General features: G+C 37.3%; 1 protein-coding gene across 1 annotated transcript in view; it reads left to right on the plus strand.

The window, feature by feature from the left end:
• The window catches only part of FHIP2A (FHF complex subunit HOOK interacting protein 2A), a 37,835-nt gene that overhangs the window by 9,774 nt on the left and 15,044 nt on the right, over positions 1–13,017 (plus strand). The window contains exons 3-8 of the mRNA XM_061403574.1: positions 3,737–3,906; positions 5,630–5,734; positions 6,184–6,306; positions 10,621–10,899; positions 11,076–11,272; positions 12,462–12,576. Of these exons, the coding sequence (XP_061259558.1) occupies positions 3,737–3,906; positions 5,630–5,734; positions 6,184–6,306; positions 10,621–10,899; positions 11,076–11,272; positions 12,462–12,576 (989 nt within the window). The remainder of the gene's footprint in view (positions 1–3,736; positions 3,907–5,629; positions 5,735–6,183; positions 6,307–10,620; positions 10,900–11,075; positions 11,273–12,461; positions 12,577–13,017) is intronic.

Below are 13,017 nucleotides of genomic sequence, written 5' to 3' on the forward strand. Positions count from 1 at the left end.
CCTCATTTTTATGTAATAAGTGATAGCAAACTATCTATATATACACCTTTAAATGTGAAGTGTAATTTTCACCTCAATTTGGATGTTTAGATGGCACATCTATAGAAAAGGTTTTTGACAGGAGCAGTCTTTTCAAAAAATGGCTCTTCTTAACCCTTGTGAGTTTTTCACCCCTCCATAGTCTTAAGGAAATGCTTTAAAGGAAGGCCTGTAAGTTCTTGCTGTAAATGATTTTTTTTTTGCAATCTCATAGCAAAAGCAAGTGTATATGTTACAATAAAGTATGGGACAAAAAAGTGGGTCAGGCACAGAGAGAGAAGGAAGCAGGGAGAAAACTAGGAGGCGGGGTCTGACCCCGGGCTTGAGGGTGAGCAGTAAGTTTTGAGGTAGATAAGGAGGGCAGAGGCATTTCAGCAGAAGGAATAGCTTATGCAAAGGCGCTGGGGTCCAAACATGGTTTAGGATGGTGAGAGTGGACAGCAGAAACTAGATCTTCTAGGGAGCTCGGATTTTAATCCTGTCAAGTTGAGCTAATAGTTCATTTATTTCTCAAAAAAAAGGTCTTTTTGACTGTTTTTCTCCATAAATATGTGTAATCAAACCATGCTTAAATATTCATTCTTTCCTGGAATGTTTATATAAAACAGGTGAAAAAATACTTGTAAAAAGTAAATTTCAAATAAAATTACGCACCATCTTTTATTAGCCCTAGGCTACTCATTTTAGAAGAAAATGAAGTGAGACATCATAAGTTAACGTTCTTTGAATTCTTACTGTGTGCTAAGGCACTGGGCTTCACACACATTATTTCGTTGAAATCATACAGTAGCACTTACTGGTGTTGATCAGCTCCATTTCACAGATGTTGGTACTGAGGCTTAAGTAGTTTGCCCAGGTCACCCAGCTAAAAGAGACAGAGCCAAAGCTTGAATCCAGGTTGTCCAAGTCCAGGACTCATGCTCTTAATACTATCCCATACTCAGTCGTATTTGATACGTCCTCCTGGGAACAAAAGTGACTCTTCTCTTTGCCTTGTTTTCTCCATAAGCCTTTAGTATTATGGTTTAGTCTGTGTGTGTATATATACACATACATGTGTAAGTGTACAGACGGAGCTTTATATCATCAGATACACAGCATACCAGGATTGTATTGCACAAGCTATAGCAGTACTAAGCAAAGAACAATAGAGACATAAAAAAACTTGTCATTCCCTAATACACTTTATATTTAAACATTTTATAACACTTCACATTTTATAAGAGTAATTTAACCCTTATATAATAAATTTAGGTTGGTAAAACCATGTGTTTTTACTATGTTAAAAGTATTCATTAATTTTTACTTTAAAAAAATCAGTTTTTTGTAAGAATTTTCCTGAGAAGCAGCTTTTACTTTGGGAGTAGATATCTGCTGATGAGAGGAGATGTCAGAAATTTTCAATAGAGGGTTTTTTTTGGGCTCTTCATGTTTTCAGATCTGGAGATGAATTGGGGGCAGTTCAAGTCTTGACTTCCCAATATTACAAAGCAATGTTCATGCTAAGTCGCTTCAGTCCTGTCTGACTCTTTGCAACTCTGTGGACTATAGCCTACCAGGCTCCTCTGTCCAAGGGATTCTCCAGGCAAGACTATTGGAGTGGATTGCCATGCCCTTCTCCAGGGGCTCTTCCTGACCCAGAGATCAAACCCATGTCTCTTAGGTCTCCTGCATTAGCAGGCAGGTTCTTCCCACTAGTGCCACCTGGGAAGCCCACAAAGCAATGTAGCAGTGATCAAAACCAAGCCTGTCCTCTCCGCATATCCTGCATTATTCAGCTTAACATTCAAGGCCAACTTATTTTTATATAAAGAGACCTAAAGTTTAGAGATGGCAAGAATACACAGAACTGTACAAAAAAGATCTTCACCACCCAGATGATCACGAAGGTGTGATCGCTCACCTAGAGCCAGACATCCTGGAATGTGAAGTCAAGTCGGCCTTAGGAAGCATCACTACGAACAAAGCTAGTGGAGGTGATGGAATTCCAGTTGAGCTGTTTCAAATCCTAAAAGATGATGCTGTGAAAGTGCTGCACTCAATATGCCAGCAAATTTGGAAAACTCAGCAGTGGCCACAGGACTGGAAGAGGTCAGTTTTCATTCCAATCCCAAAGAAAGGCAATGCCAAAGAATGCTCAAACTACCGCACAATTGCACTCATCTCACACGCTAGTAAAGTAATGCTCAAAATTCTCCAAGCCAGGCTTCAGCAATATGTGAACTATGAACTTCCAGATGTTCAGGCTGATTTTAGAAAAGGCAGAGGAACCAGAGATCAAATTGCCAACATCCTCTGGATCATCGAAAAAGCAGGAGAGGTTCAGAAAAACATCTATTTCTGTTTTATTGACTATGCCAAAGCCTTTGACTCTGTGGATCACAAGAAACTGGAAAATTCTTCAAGAGATGGGAGGTCAGGAAGCAACAGTTAGAACTGGACATGGAACAACAGATTGGTTCCAAATAGGAAAAGGAGTACATCAAGGCTGTATATTCTCACCCTGCTTATTTAACTTATATGCAGAGTACATCATGAGAAATGCTGGGCTGGATGAAGCACAAGCTGGAATCAAGATTGCTGGGAGAAATATCAATAACCTCAGATATGCAGATGACACCACCCTTATGGCAGAAAGTGAAGAGGAACTAAAAAGCTTCTTGATGAAAGTGAAAGAGGAAAAGTGAAAAAGTTGGTTTAAACCTCAACATTCAGAAAACTAAGATCATGGCATCTGGTCCCATCACTTCATGGCAAATAGATGAGGAAACAGTGGCAGACTTTATTTTTGGGGGCTCCAAAATCACTGCAGATGGTGACTGCAGTCATGAAATTAAAAGACACTCCTTGGAAGAAAAGTTATGACCAACCTGGACAGCATATTAAAAAGCAGAGACATTACTTTGCCAACAAAAGTTCATCTAGTCAAGGCTATGGTTTTTCCAGTAGTCATGTATGGATGTGAGAATTGGACTATAAAGAAAGCTGAGTGCCGAAGAATTGATTCTTTTGAACTGTGGTGTTAGAGAATACTTTTGAGAGTCCCTCAGACAGCAAAGAGATCCAACCAGTCCATCCTAAAGATCAGTCCTGAGTGTTCATTGGAAGGATTGATGCTGAAGCTGAAACTCCAATACTTTGGCCACCTGATGCAAAGAACTGACTCATTGGAAAAGACCCTGATGCTGGGAAAGATAGAAGGTGGGAGGAGAAGAGGACAAGAGAGAATAAGATGGTTGGATGGCATCACTGACTCAATGGACATGAGTTTGAGTAAAGTCCAGGAGTTGGTGATGGACAGGGAGGTCTGGTGTGCTGCAGTCCATGGGGTCGCAGAGTTGGACACAACTGAGTGACTGAACTGAACTGAAAGTTTAGATCTTCTGAACTGGCTAATTGAAATAACTTTTTTAAATTATAAATGCATACAAAGTTCTGAGGTTATTTGTTTTTTTTTCTGATCATGTTTCCATTTCCATACCCCATAAATGGTTCCTTTTCTGAATTATTATGCATGAGTATTAGCTTTAGAATATCTTTCAGAATATAGATTGTATTTGAATAAGATATAAACCTCACCCGTGTGAACAATTCAGATTTTTCTCTGAATAGAAACAGGGAAATACAAAGAGTATTTTAGGTGCAAATGTACAATTTAAAAATGTTTGAATACTTGATGAATGTCTTTATTTTTTAGATGATAAAGCCCCGGTGACAGATACAAATATTCCATCTCATCTGGAACAGATGTTGGTTATCTTAGTACAAGAAGAAAATGAACGGGAATTTGGAGAGACGGGGCCATGTATGGAATATTTACTTCATCACAAGATCTTGGAAACATTATATACCTTAGGGAAAGCTGATGTAAGTTCCTAATCCACATGATGTTCTTAGGCAAGTACATGTAATATATGTTTTCATGTCTTAGAGATAAAGAAGCTGCCAAGCACTAAATTTAACTGTAGAGGTGTATATTAAGCATGGAAGGATTCAAGTCAGTACATGAAAAAAAAAGAAAGTTGTATGGCCTGTATGAGTATGACTTTCCATAGAGGTAGCAAAGCTCCCAAATCCTCTAGACAACTGGTACTTAGGCTGCTTAGAATTACAGTATAAACATTTATAAAAATCTACTCAAGTGCAAATGCTCAGAATCAAAGGAAATGAGAAGGATCCCATTGAATATTGGGTTACAAAAATTATTTTTCATAATCCTGAAAGAAAATGTCACTGATCATTCTGACATTAACACTTCTGATGAGTGGAACCAGTTCAAGTAAGTCTCTTTGATGACTCTTCCTCCTCTTTAAAAATAAAGAGTTGATCAGCAACAGGCCTCCCCCAGCTCTAAAAATTGGTGCTTCTGTTCTGTGAATTTCTGTAATATATGTGAAAATCAAACTAAAGAAATCTCAAACAGATGTTTAAACAGCAAATAGAATTATGAAGTCGTATTGAAGACGATTTCCTTTTAATTAAGTCTGTAATTCTCCAATTCATTTTTAGGTTAGATTCATTCAGTTTATATTTTCTAGCTAAATATCTACTCACTAGTATCTTCCAATTCATTCCCTTCCTCCCTCCTTTTTCCTGTCCTTTATAGAGAGAGATTATGCAACATTATATTGAACAAATATTAATCAATTTCTGAGCAAATGTTAGTAATTATTCTACTGGGAATTTTATTTTGATATTGATGATTATAAATATTGTATTTTATCTGCATAATTTAAGGTATTTACTATCTTCACATACTATTGGGCTTAAGATTATAGCTTATGCTATTTCCATATAATGTGTCTATGTTGATGTTTTGGAAATGTTTTGTGACTATTTTAAATCTGAGTCAACATAAGCAGGTTAATTTTAGAACGTGTAACCTTGCTAACTCATACTCTCTTAATTTACAGCATGCGTAATCGTCAGGTTTATCTGCCTTTCAGCAAATATTTAAAACAATTGGCATGTTATCAAAACTTATTTATTAAATATTCATTGCCTATAATAATCATAATTAAATAATTTTGTGACTAATTTAAAATAGCATTGTTAGATTAAATCACAGCCATTTATACATCAGATCAGATCAGTCGCTCAATCGTGTCCAACTCTTTGCGACCCCATGAATCGCAGGATTCCTTTATTTACATACATGTGTTAGACTTTATTTACTCCTCCATATATATGATAAAAGGTTATTGATTACCTGTCATAAATGTAAGTGATAAGATGCTGCCTTTGCCTGGGCCAGGGAGTTTCCTTTTACCCTAGCATTTAGAACATTAACAGCTTGGCATTACCTGAACCAAACTCCAGTCTCCATGGCACATTATCACCATGCTGTTTGTGATTACATCAGTCTTTGGTCTCACACACTCTTATAAATTTTATTTATAGAATACCAGTCAGTAATAATTTGATTCAGAATTTGATTTAGACAAAGTCATTAACTGTTGTCTAATTGCATTGATTTTTGAAGGTGGAATACATTCACATACATTGTCTCTGGTTTTTTTCAAGCTTTTGAGTAAATAAGTTTGCACTGTCTGTTTTTTTCTTGTTTGTGTTTTGTTTCTCCTGCACCCAGTGTCCTCCAGGAATGAAACAGCAAGTCTTGGTGTTCTATACCAAACTCCTGGGGAAAATCCGGCAGCCACTGCTCCCACACATCAACGTGCACAGGCCCGTGCAGGTAGCTCCTTCCCTTTACATCGAACTATTTGGTTCGCTGCTTTTTGCATAGAAGTAATTTTATATGATTTTTCTAAGAGTAAAAATAACATGCAAAGTAGCACATGTTGATACTTGAAACTTTCTTGATGCATGACATTGTATTAAATGCACTTCATGTCTCTATATTTCTCTCTTAAAATTTTATACATTAATTTTACCATTTACTTACTTCCATGACATCTCAAGAAGTTTATTAAATACCTCACTAATTTTTTAGAATAACATGTTTGAAAAACTTGATACTAGCACCTGTTTGATACAGGTGATTGCAAATAGTGTTCTTTCTGGAAAATGCAATGTATTTGCATTATTTAAAATTTTAAATATCCTGAAAGTGAATGAATGGCTGTTTAGATACTTGTTAAAAAAATAGCCTAAGTTTAAATTTTGTTTTAAATTTTTTGACAGAAGCTGATTCGACTGTGTGGTGAAGTCCTTGCAACGCCAACAGAAAATGAAGAAATTCAGTTTCTCTGCATTGTGTGTGCAAAGCTGAAACAAGATCCCTATTTGGTTAATTTTTTCCTGGAGGTATAGTTTACTTCTTGTCAACCTTCAAAGTATGTGTGTATTAAAATTATCATGAGAATTGAATTCTCTAAATAATATTAGAAGAAATTATATTTTGTGAGTAACAGCCTGTTTTACTTCCCCAGAATTATTTTCATTTAGGAGCACTGTTTTATTTTAACCTGAAATCTCCTGAGAAAAACTGCTCTCAAAGAATGTGACTGAACCACATGTAGGGAGCAGAACAGGGGCTGGACAAATACAAAGCTACAGCTTAGGAGCACAGCTCGAAGGGCAAATGTGGAAGAGGGAAGTCATGGGAGTTTTTAAGCTATCATATTTTCAGCCAGGCTTGCTCAAGCGTGGTGTGTGGGTAACCTGACCTAGGGAAAGAATGGTGTGTGTAGATTTGGACAAGATGTGAAACATCACGAGTCACCTCCCCACCCTGGTATAGCATTTTATTGCTCTGCTAATTGGTACTGTTTTTTCCTAGCCATAGTCACCAAATTGTGGTTTACTTAAATCAGTTAATATTTGGATTTTATTTCCAGTTTTAAATTAGAAAATAACTCTTCTATTTTTCCTGCTTTCGTTTACTTTTTTTTTAGCAGTAGTCATTTAGAAATATATTAGGGAAAATGTTGGTGTTTTTTACTTTTTAAAAAAAGGGTTTTTTTTATCTTTTTTTTTTTTTTTAGATTGAGGTGTGTTATACACAGTACAGCTCAGTGTCTCTGATTCTGTGAGTTTGACAGACACAGTTTTATAACCACCACTGCAGTCAAGATACACAGCAGCTCCATCTCCTTACCTCATGTCCCTTCCCGGTCATCCTATTTCTACCTCTGCCCCTAGCAATCATTGATCTGTTTTCATCCCAAGTTTTCTCTTTTTCAGAAAGTCGTAAAAATATAGTCAGCCTTTTGAGTCTGGTTTTTCTTTATTTCACTTCCATGCATTTGAGAGTCTTCTGTGATTTTGGTCACAAACAGATACTACTTTATACTACTGAGTAGTATTCTGTTGTACGGATGTACCTCCGTTGTTTATCCATTCACCAGCTGAGGGATTTTGGGGCCAGTTTGAGATAATTACAAATGAGGCCATCGTAAACATTCACAGATTTTTGTGTGGACTTAGATTTTCATTTCACTTCAGGAAGTACCTAAGAGTAGGATTTCTGGATCATGTAGTAGTAAGTGTGTATTTGCAAAACTCTTTCCAAGTGGGTTTATCATTTTGCAGCCCAGGGGCAACATATGAGAGCTGTTGTTCCGCGTCCTTGTCAGAGTGGGTGTTTTTTGTTGTTGTTGTTTTGTTTTTAAAACTTTTAGCCATTCTAATAGATGGGTTCATTTTTTATTTCATTTTATTGAGTAAGTAATTCAGGATATTATTCTGCACTGTTATTGCGGGTAGGTAAGCACCTACCTTACCAAGCTGCAAAATTGCGTGGATTTAAATTTCTAAGTTAGTGTTAAGGACTATGAATACCTGTTTTTCATGACATATATTTTAAAAATTTGCTTCAAAATGATTATAATAGCCTTGTGATATAAACATATCAAATATCTTGATTTGGGTAACTGTGAGATTTTTCTTCTCAAAGTTCATTTTTAGTTAAGTTTGCTTGGGTAACCAAATTACTTTAGATGCATAGATTTTTTTCCCAAGCTTAAGCTTTAAGGAGATTTTCTCAGAATCTCTGATACTTGTTTCAGAAGTACACAGCCATAGATCAGAAACTGAAAATTTGCAGGCATATGTATGGCTGCCTGTCTTCAGAGAAACATTTACAGGTAGACCTCAGCATAAAAAGCACCCTTCTGAATTAGTGTCATGTCTGCTGTGATCCCACATTTTTATAGCACCTACTTCTCCAAAGCCTGGGGTGGTAGGTGACTCCATTTTCTGAACTGACTTGACTATTCCTATGCTTTTAATATTAAATTTTAATGCTTTTAATGTCAGTTATTACAGTCTCCCTGGCATTAGAGTCATTTATGTGCATTTTATTTTCTCTTCCTTGTCAGTAAGCTCCTTGAGAACAAGGATTCTATTTTATTAATCTTTGGGTCCCCATAGCTTCTCTGGTATCTAGTACAATGTGCAATAACTGTTTAATTAACACATTGAATGAATGAATCTTTTGAGACATGCAGCTTTATTACTAGTATGATAGTAATAGAGCTTCCCTTGTGGCTCAGCTGGTAAAGAATCCACCTGCAGTGTGGGAGACCTGGGTTTGATCCCTGGATTGGGAAGATCTCCTGGAGAAGAGAAAGACTACACCCTCTAGTATTCTGGCCTAGAGAATTCCATGGACTGTGTAGTCATGGGGTTGCAGAGTCAGGCACAACTGAGCGACTTTCACTAGTAATGGAAGTACTTTGCATTTCTCAAGCATATATCCCTTGAAATCTAATCTCTTGGTTCGTTTACATCAGCCAGTAGATGCGTTTGCTATGAGTTAAATGCAGATGGTAGATAGGTTAGAAACATTCTTTGCTGTAAAGGAGTTGGTAGTCTGGTGATGAGCAAAGACTAACGTTCAAATACTGTAATCTAAGGTAGAGTAAGGCGAGTATCATAAGAAAGATAAGAGTAAGAAAGATACAGAGTAAATTCCCCTAAAACTTGACAGGATGAAGAGATCACATCTGCCTTGGTCATTAGGAGGGAGCATGGAAGAGGCTGTCCTTGAAATGAGCCTTGACAGATGTTTGAATAAGAATGAAACATATAAAATATCATGTAGGAAACGAGTTGCCAGTCCAGGTTCGATGCATGATGCTGGATGCTTGGGGCTGGTGCACTGGGACGGCCCAGAGGGATGGTATGGGGAGGGAGGAGGGAGGAGGGTTCGGGATGGGGAACACATGTATACCTGTGGCGGATTCATTTTGATATTTGGCAAAACTAATATAATTATGTAAAGTTTAAAAATAAAATAAAATTGGAAGATTTAAAAAAAAAAAAAAAGAATGGGCGAGCACAAGTAAAGGAGTGAAGATAGGGAGTCTGTGGAGTGATTCACAGTTTAATTAGGCTATGTGGTAAGAAAGGGACCCAGACGGATAGATTGGAATTGTCAAAGGCTTTGAATTCGTGCTTGCTTGCAGAGCTTTTTTAAAATGCAGATCCCTTGGTTCCACCTCCAGATATTTTCATTCTGCGTTTTTATCAAGCCCCACAGAAAACCGCGAGCCAGCAGTCCTGAGTTGAGAAACACTAGTTCAGGGAGTGAGTGCTGAAAGTGAAAGTGTTAGTTGCTTAGTCATATCCGACTCTTTGTGACCCCAGGATTGTTCTTCCTCTTGCCATTCTTATCCGAGATGCTACTCCCAACAACAGTATTAACATTTTAGATGGAATAAAATGTTTGACATTCATAAAAACTATAATACGCAGTTGACTCCATAGGAAATTGGGAAGTTGTTTGGAATATTCATTCAGTTCCATAGGATTGTTTTCTTCTAATATATGTGCTATGAGCTCAATTTCTCAATAAGATTGGTCTAAACTATACTTTTAATAGCAATAAAAGTGATTTATAATATCTATCATGTAATTTTGGAAGTGAAACTTTGACTTTATTCAGCATTTAATGCACTTCTCTGATGAAGCACTCTGATAGGTCCTGCAGAGAAGCTGATTTATGATGAATTCTAAATTGTGTGTGTGATTTGATTTTTTTGCTCTTGCGTTTAAATAGAAAGCAGGAAACCTTTGCCTGGAAACTAATGATTTGCTTCCAGTTAGGTTCTTTTTGTGTTTGGCTGTGTACAGTGTGGGGAGGGGGTCAAAATATTTCAAGCAAATCTTCGTTTTTATCTTCAGAAACACTAACAAGAATGTCCTCAGGGTATTGAGTTATATTTACAGAGCAGAGGTATAAGGAAAAGCCTTAGAAAAATCATCTTAGAAACTAATTTTAGAAGAATCAGCATTAGGGTTATTTATTTTTAGTAGGCCAGTGATGAGAAAACAATTAACAACAGCTGAAACTTCCTGAATCTTATTTTTTCCTCACTAACGTCAGTTGTTTTCAGTAGCAGTCAAATAATTATTACTAATATTGTTCATTGTTTACAGTCAGTGTAAAACATTTTGTAGATCCTGTTCTGAAGACTGTGATAAATGTCTATGTAATTTTAACACATCTAAACCACAGTTTGTTTAAGTCTAGGTATTTTCATTTGTCATAACACTTTTATCTGTTGTGACAGTGGCCAGATATTGAGTGTTGATTACAGAAAAACACATTAAAATATGATTTCTGTTCTGTAAGGCTTTTGACGTGAATCTTACAAAACATGTGTTCCTTTTCAGAACAAGTTTAAATCATTGGTTTCCCAAGGAGGCCCAAATGCAATTTCAGAAGATGTATTAAAAAGTCAAGATTCCTTGTCAACAGATACAGGCCAGTCCTGTCAGCCAGAGGAACCGTTGGGCGCTTCTGGAACGGAAGATCAGCCTTCTCATCAGATGGGTGACCTGTCCACGAGCTTGGAAAACCTCAGTGTCACTGCACTCCCAGAGGCTACAGTTGTTCGTCCAAACCAGGATTATAACCTAGTGAATTCTTTGTTAAATCTTACTAGAAGTCCTGTGAGTCATCTTCTTTTCTTTTTTTTCCCCCTAACATAATCACCATTAAATGCATAGAAAAAAAAATTCTATTTTTATTTTGGCATAAAACGTTAGTCTGTTTAAGGGGAATTTTTCCAGACAACCTGAGGTACGTCTGATTCAAGCACCGTAAGGGTGTGTGTTTTTCCCCTCAGGATGGCCGAATAGCCGTGAAAGCCTGCGAGGGCTTGATGCTCTTAGTGAGCCTGCCGGAGCCAGCCGCCGCCAAGTGCCTCACGCAGAGCACATGCTTGTGCGAACTGCTCACCGACAGGCTCGCCTCCCTGTACAAGGCCCTACCTCAGTCAGTGGACCCCTTAGATATTGAAACAGTGGAAGCAGTTAACTGGGGGTAAGAGCCGCTGTTTGTGTTTTCCTATGAACGTGACCTCTTAAACATACACTTTTAAATCCATTTGCGTTTTGCAGTGATAGACCTCTTTAGGTTTGAAAAATATAACATTGCTAGTCATCATTAAACCAGATTGTTGTTTTGAAGCTTGCTTTGAACTTTGTTATCAGGAACGAATTGGCGTGGTAACAGTTTAGGTGTTACATAGTTAAGCTATTTCCCTTTGTCTCTTGTAGTGATCAGTTAATACCTTAAGATCGATAACTTTATCTGACTATATTTTTTTAAAAACCAAAAAACTTGTGTGGAACCTCACCTCCCACCTCTCACCTGTTTCCCCCAGCGTTACGGCTACCCTCTTGATTCTCATATGGAAACAGGATTACTGCAGAACATTTGTAAGTTATTAAAAGTGTGAAAGTACTTCAGGCGTGTCCTAACTCCTTGCGACCCCACGGACTATACAGTCCATGGGGTTCTCCAGGCCAGAGTACTGGAGTGCATAGCCTATCCCGCCCCCAGTGGATCTTCCCAACCCAGGAATTGAACCGGGGTCTCCTGCATTCCAGGCAATTCTTTACCAGCTGAGCCACAAGGGAAGCTCATTAAAAGTGTAAAGCAGCAAAAATAAAATTACTCGTAATCCCACCGCTTGTAAGCAGCCTAACATTTTTGACATCAGACCTGTTACTATTTCTATGTGCATTTTTAACCTTTCTTTGGTTTATACTTGTTTTTTTTCCACCCTGTATTCTGTCAACATCTGTAGGCCAGACCCACTTCTTAACTTCACTACTGAGTAGTATTTTAAGGCAGGAAGAGAAGCAGGCCAGTCCGTTCCTTTTGCCGTCCCTCCTTTATGCTCCTTTCCTTTTGTCCTAGAGGCTGAGAACTTCCAACTTTCCATTCCTATTACTCAGTCAAATTTATGGTAGAAATATGAGGAGCTGTCTCAGTGGTTTTTCTGCTGTAGCTCCATTCTCCACTTAATGAGTGAAAATTATTTGCAACTTTTATCTAAAAAGTTTTATCTCTGGCTTTCATGTATAAAACCCTCTTCTGATTGTCATCCAGTCTCACCCGCCTGAATATATCATCCTGTGTGTTCATTCACGGGCCTTTATCTCCCCGTATGCTTTGAATTGAATTAATGCTTTCGAATAACTCTGTGTTCTTCTGTGTCCTATAGCTTGGACTCATATAGTCATAAAGAAGATGCTTCAGCATTTCCCGGAAAAAGAGCCTTAATTTCATTTCTCTCCTGGTTTGATTATTGTGATCAACTCATAAAGGAAGCACAAAAGGTTTGAATATTTTGTTGTTTATTGATAACTTAAAAATGTAAATAACTACTGAGTGAATTTGAATACTCAATCTATATTCATAAATGTCTTAATTGTCTTAGGATAGATAACACAGTTAGTGAAATAAATAAAATGAAATAACAAACCCTCCAAAAGTATATATGTGTTTGTGCATGTGTGCATGTATGTGTATTACAGCATACACATCTGGTATGTATGTATATGTGTATGGCATACACATCATGTATGTATGTATGATTTATCTGGAATAAATGACAGTTAAGTTCTGCCCTTATGTTTCTTTAAGTATTATAGCACAACCCTTTACAAGGTAACATCGGCTTCCCTGCATTTCTCCTCTTTGGGGAGATGTTAATACAATAAGCGGTTGGGATAATATTTTTATCCTGTTTGTCTTTATTCTTGGAAATTTAAATAACA

This window comes from Bos javanicus, chromosome 26 (assembly GCF_032452875.1).
Source record: "Bos javanicus breed banteng chromosome 26, ARS-OSU_banteng_1.0, whole genome shotgun sequence".
NCBI lineage: Eukaryota > Metazoa > Chordata > Mammalia > Artiodactyla > Bovidae > Bos > Bos javanicus.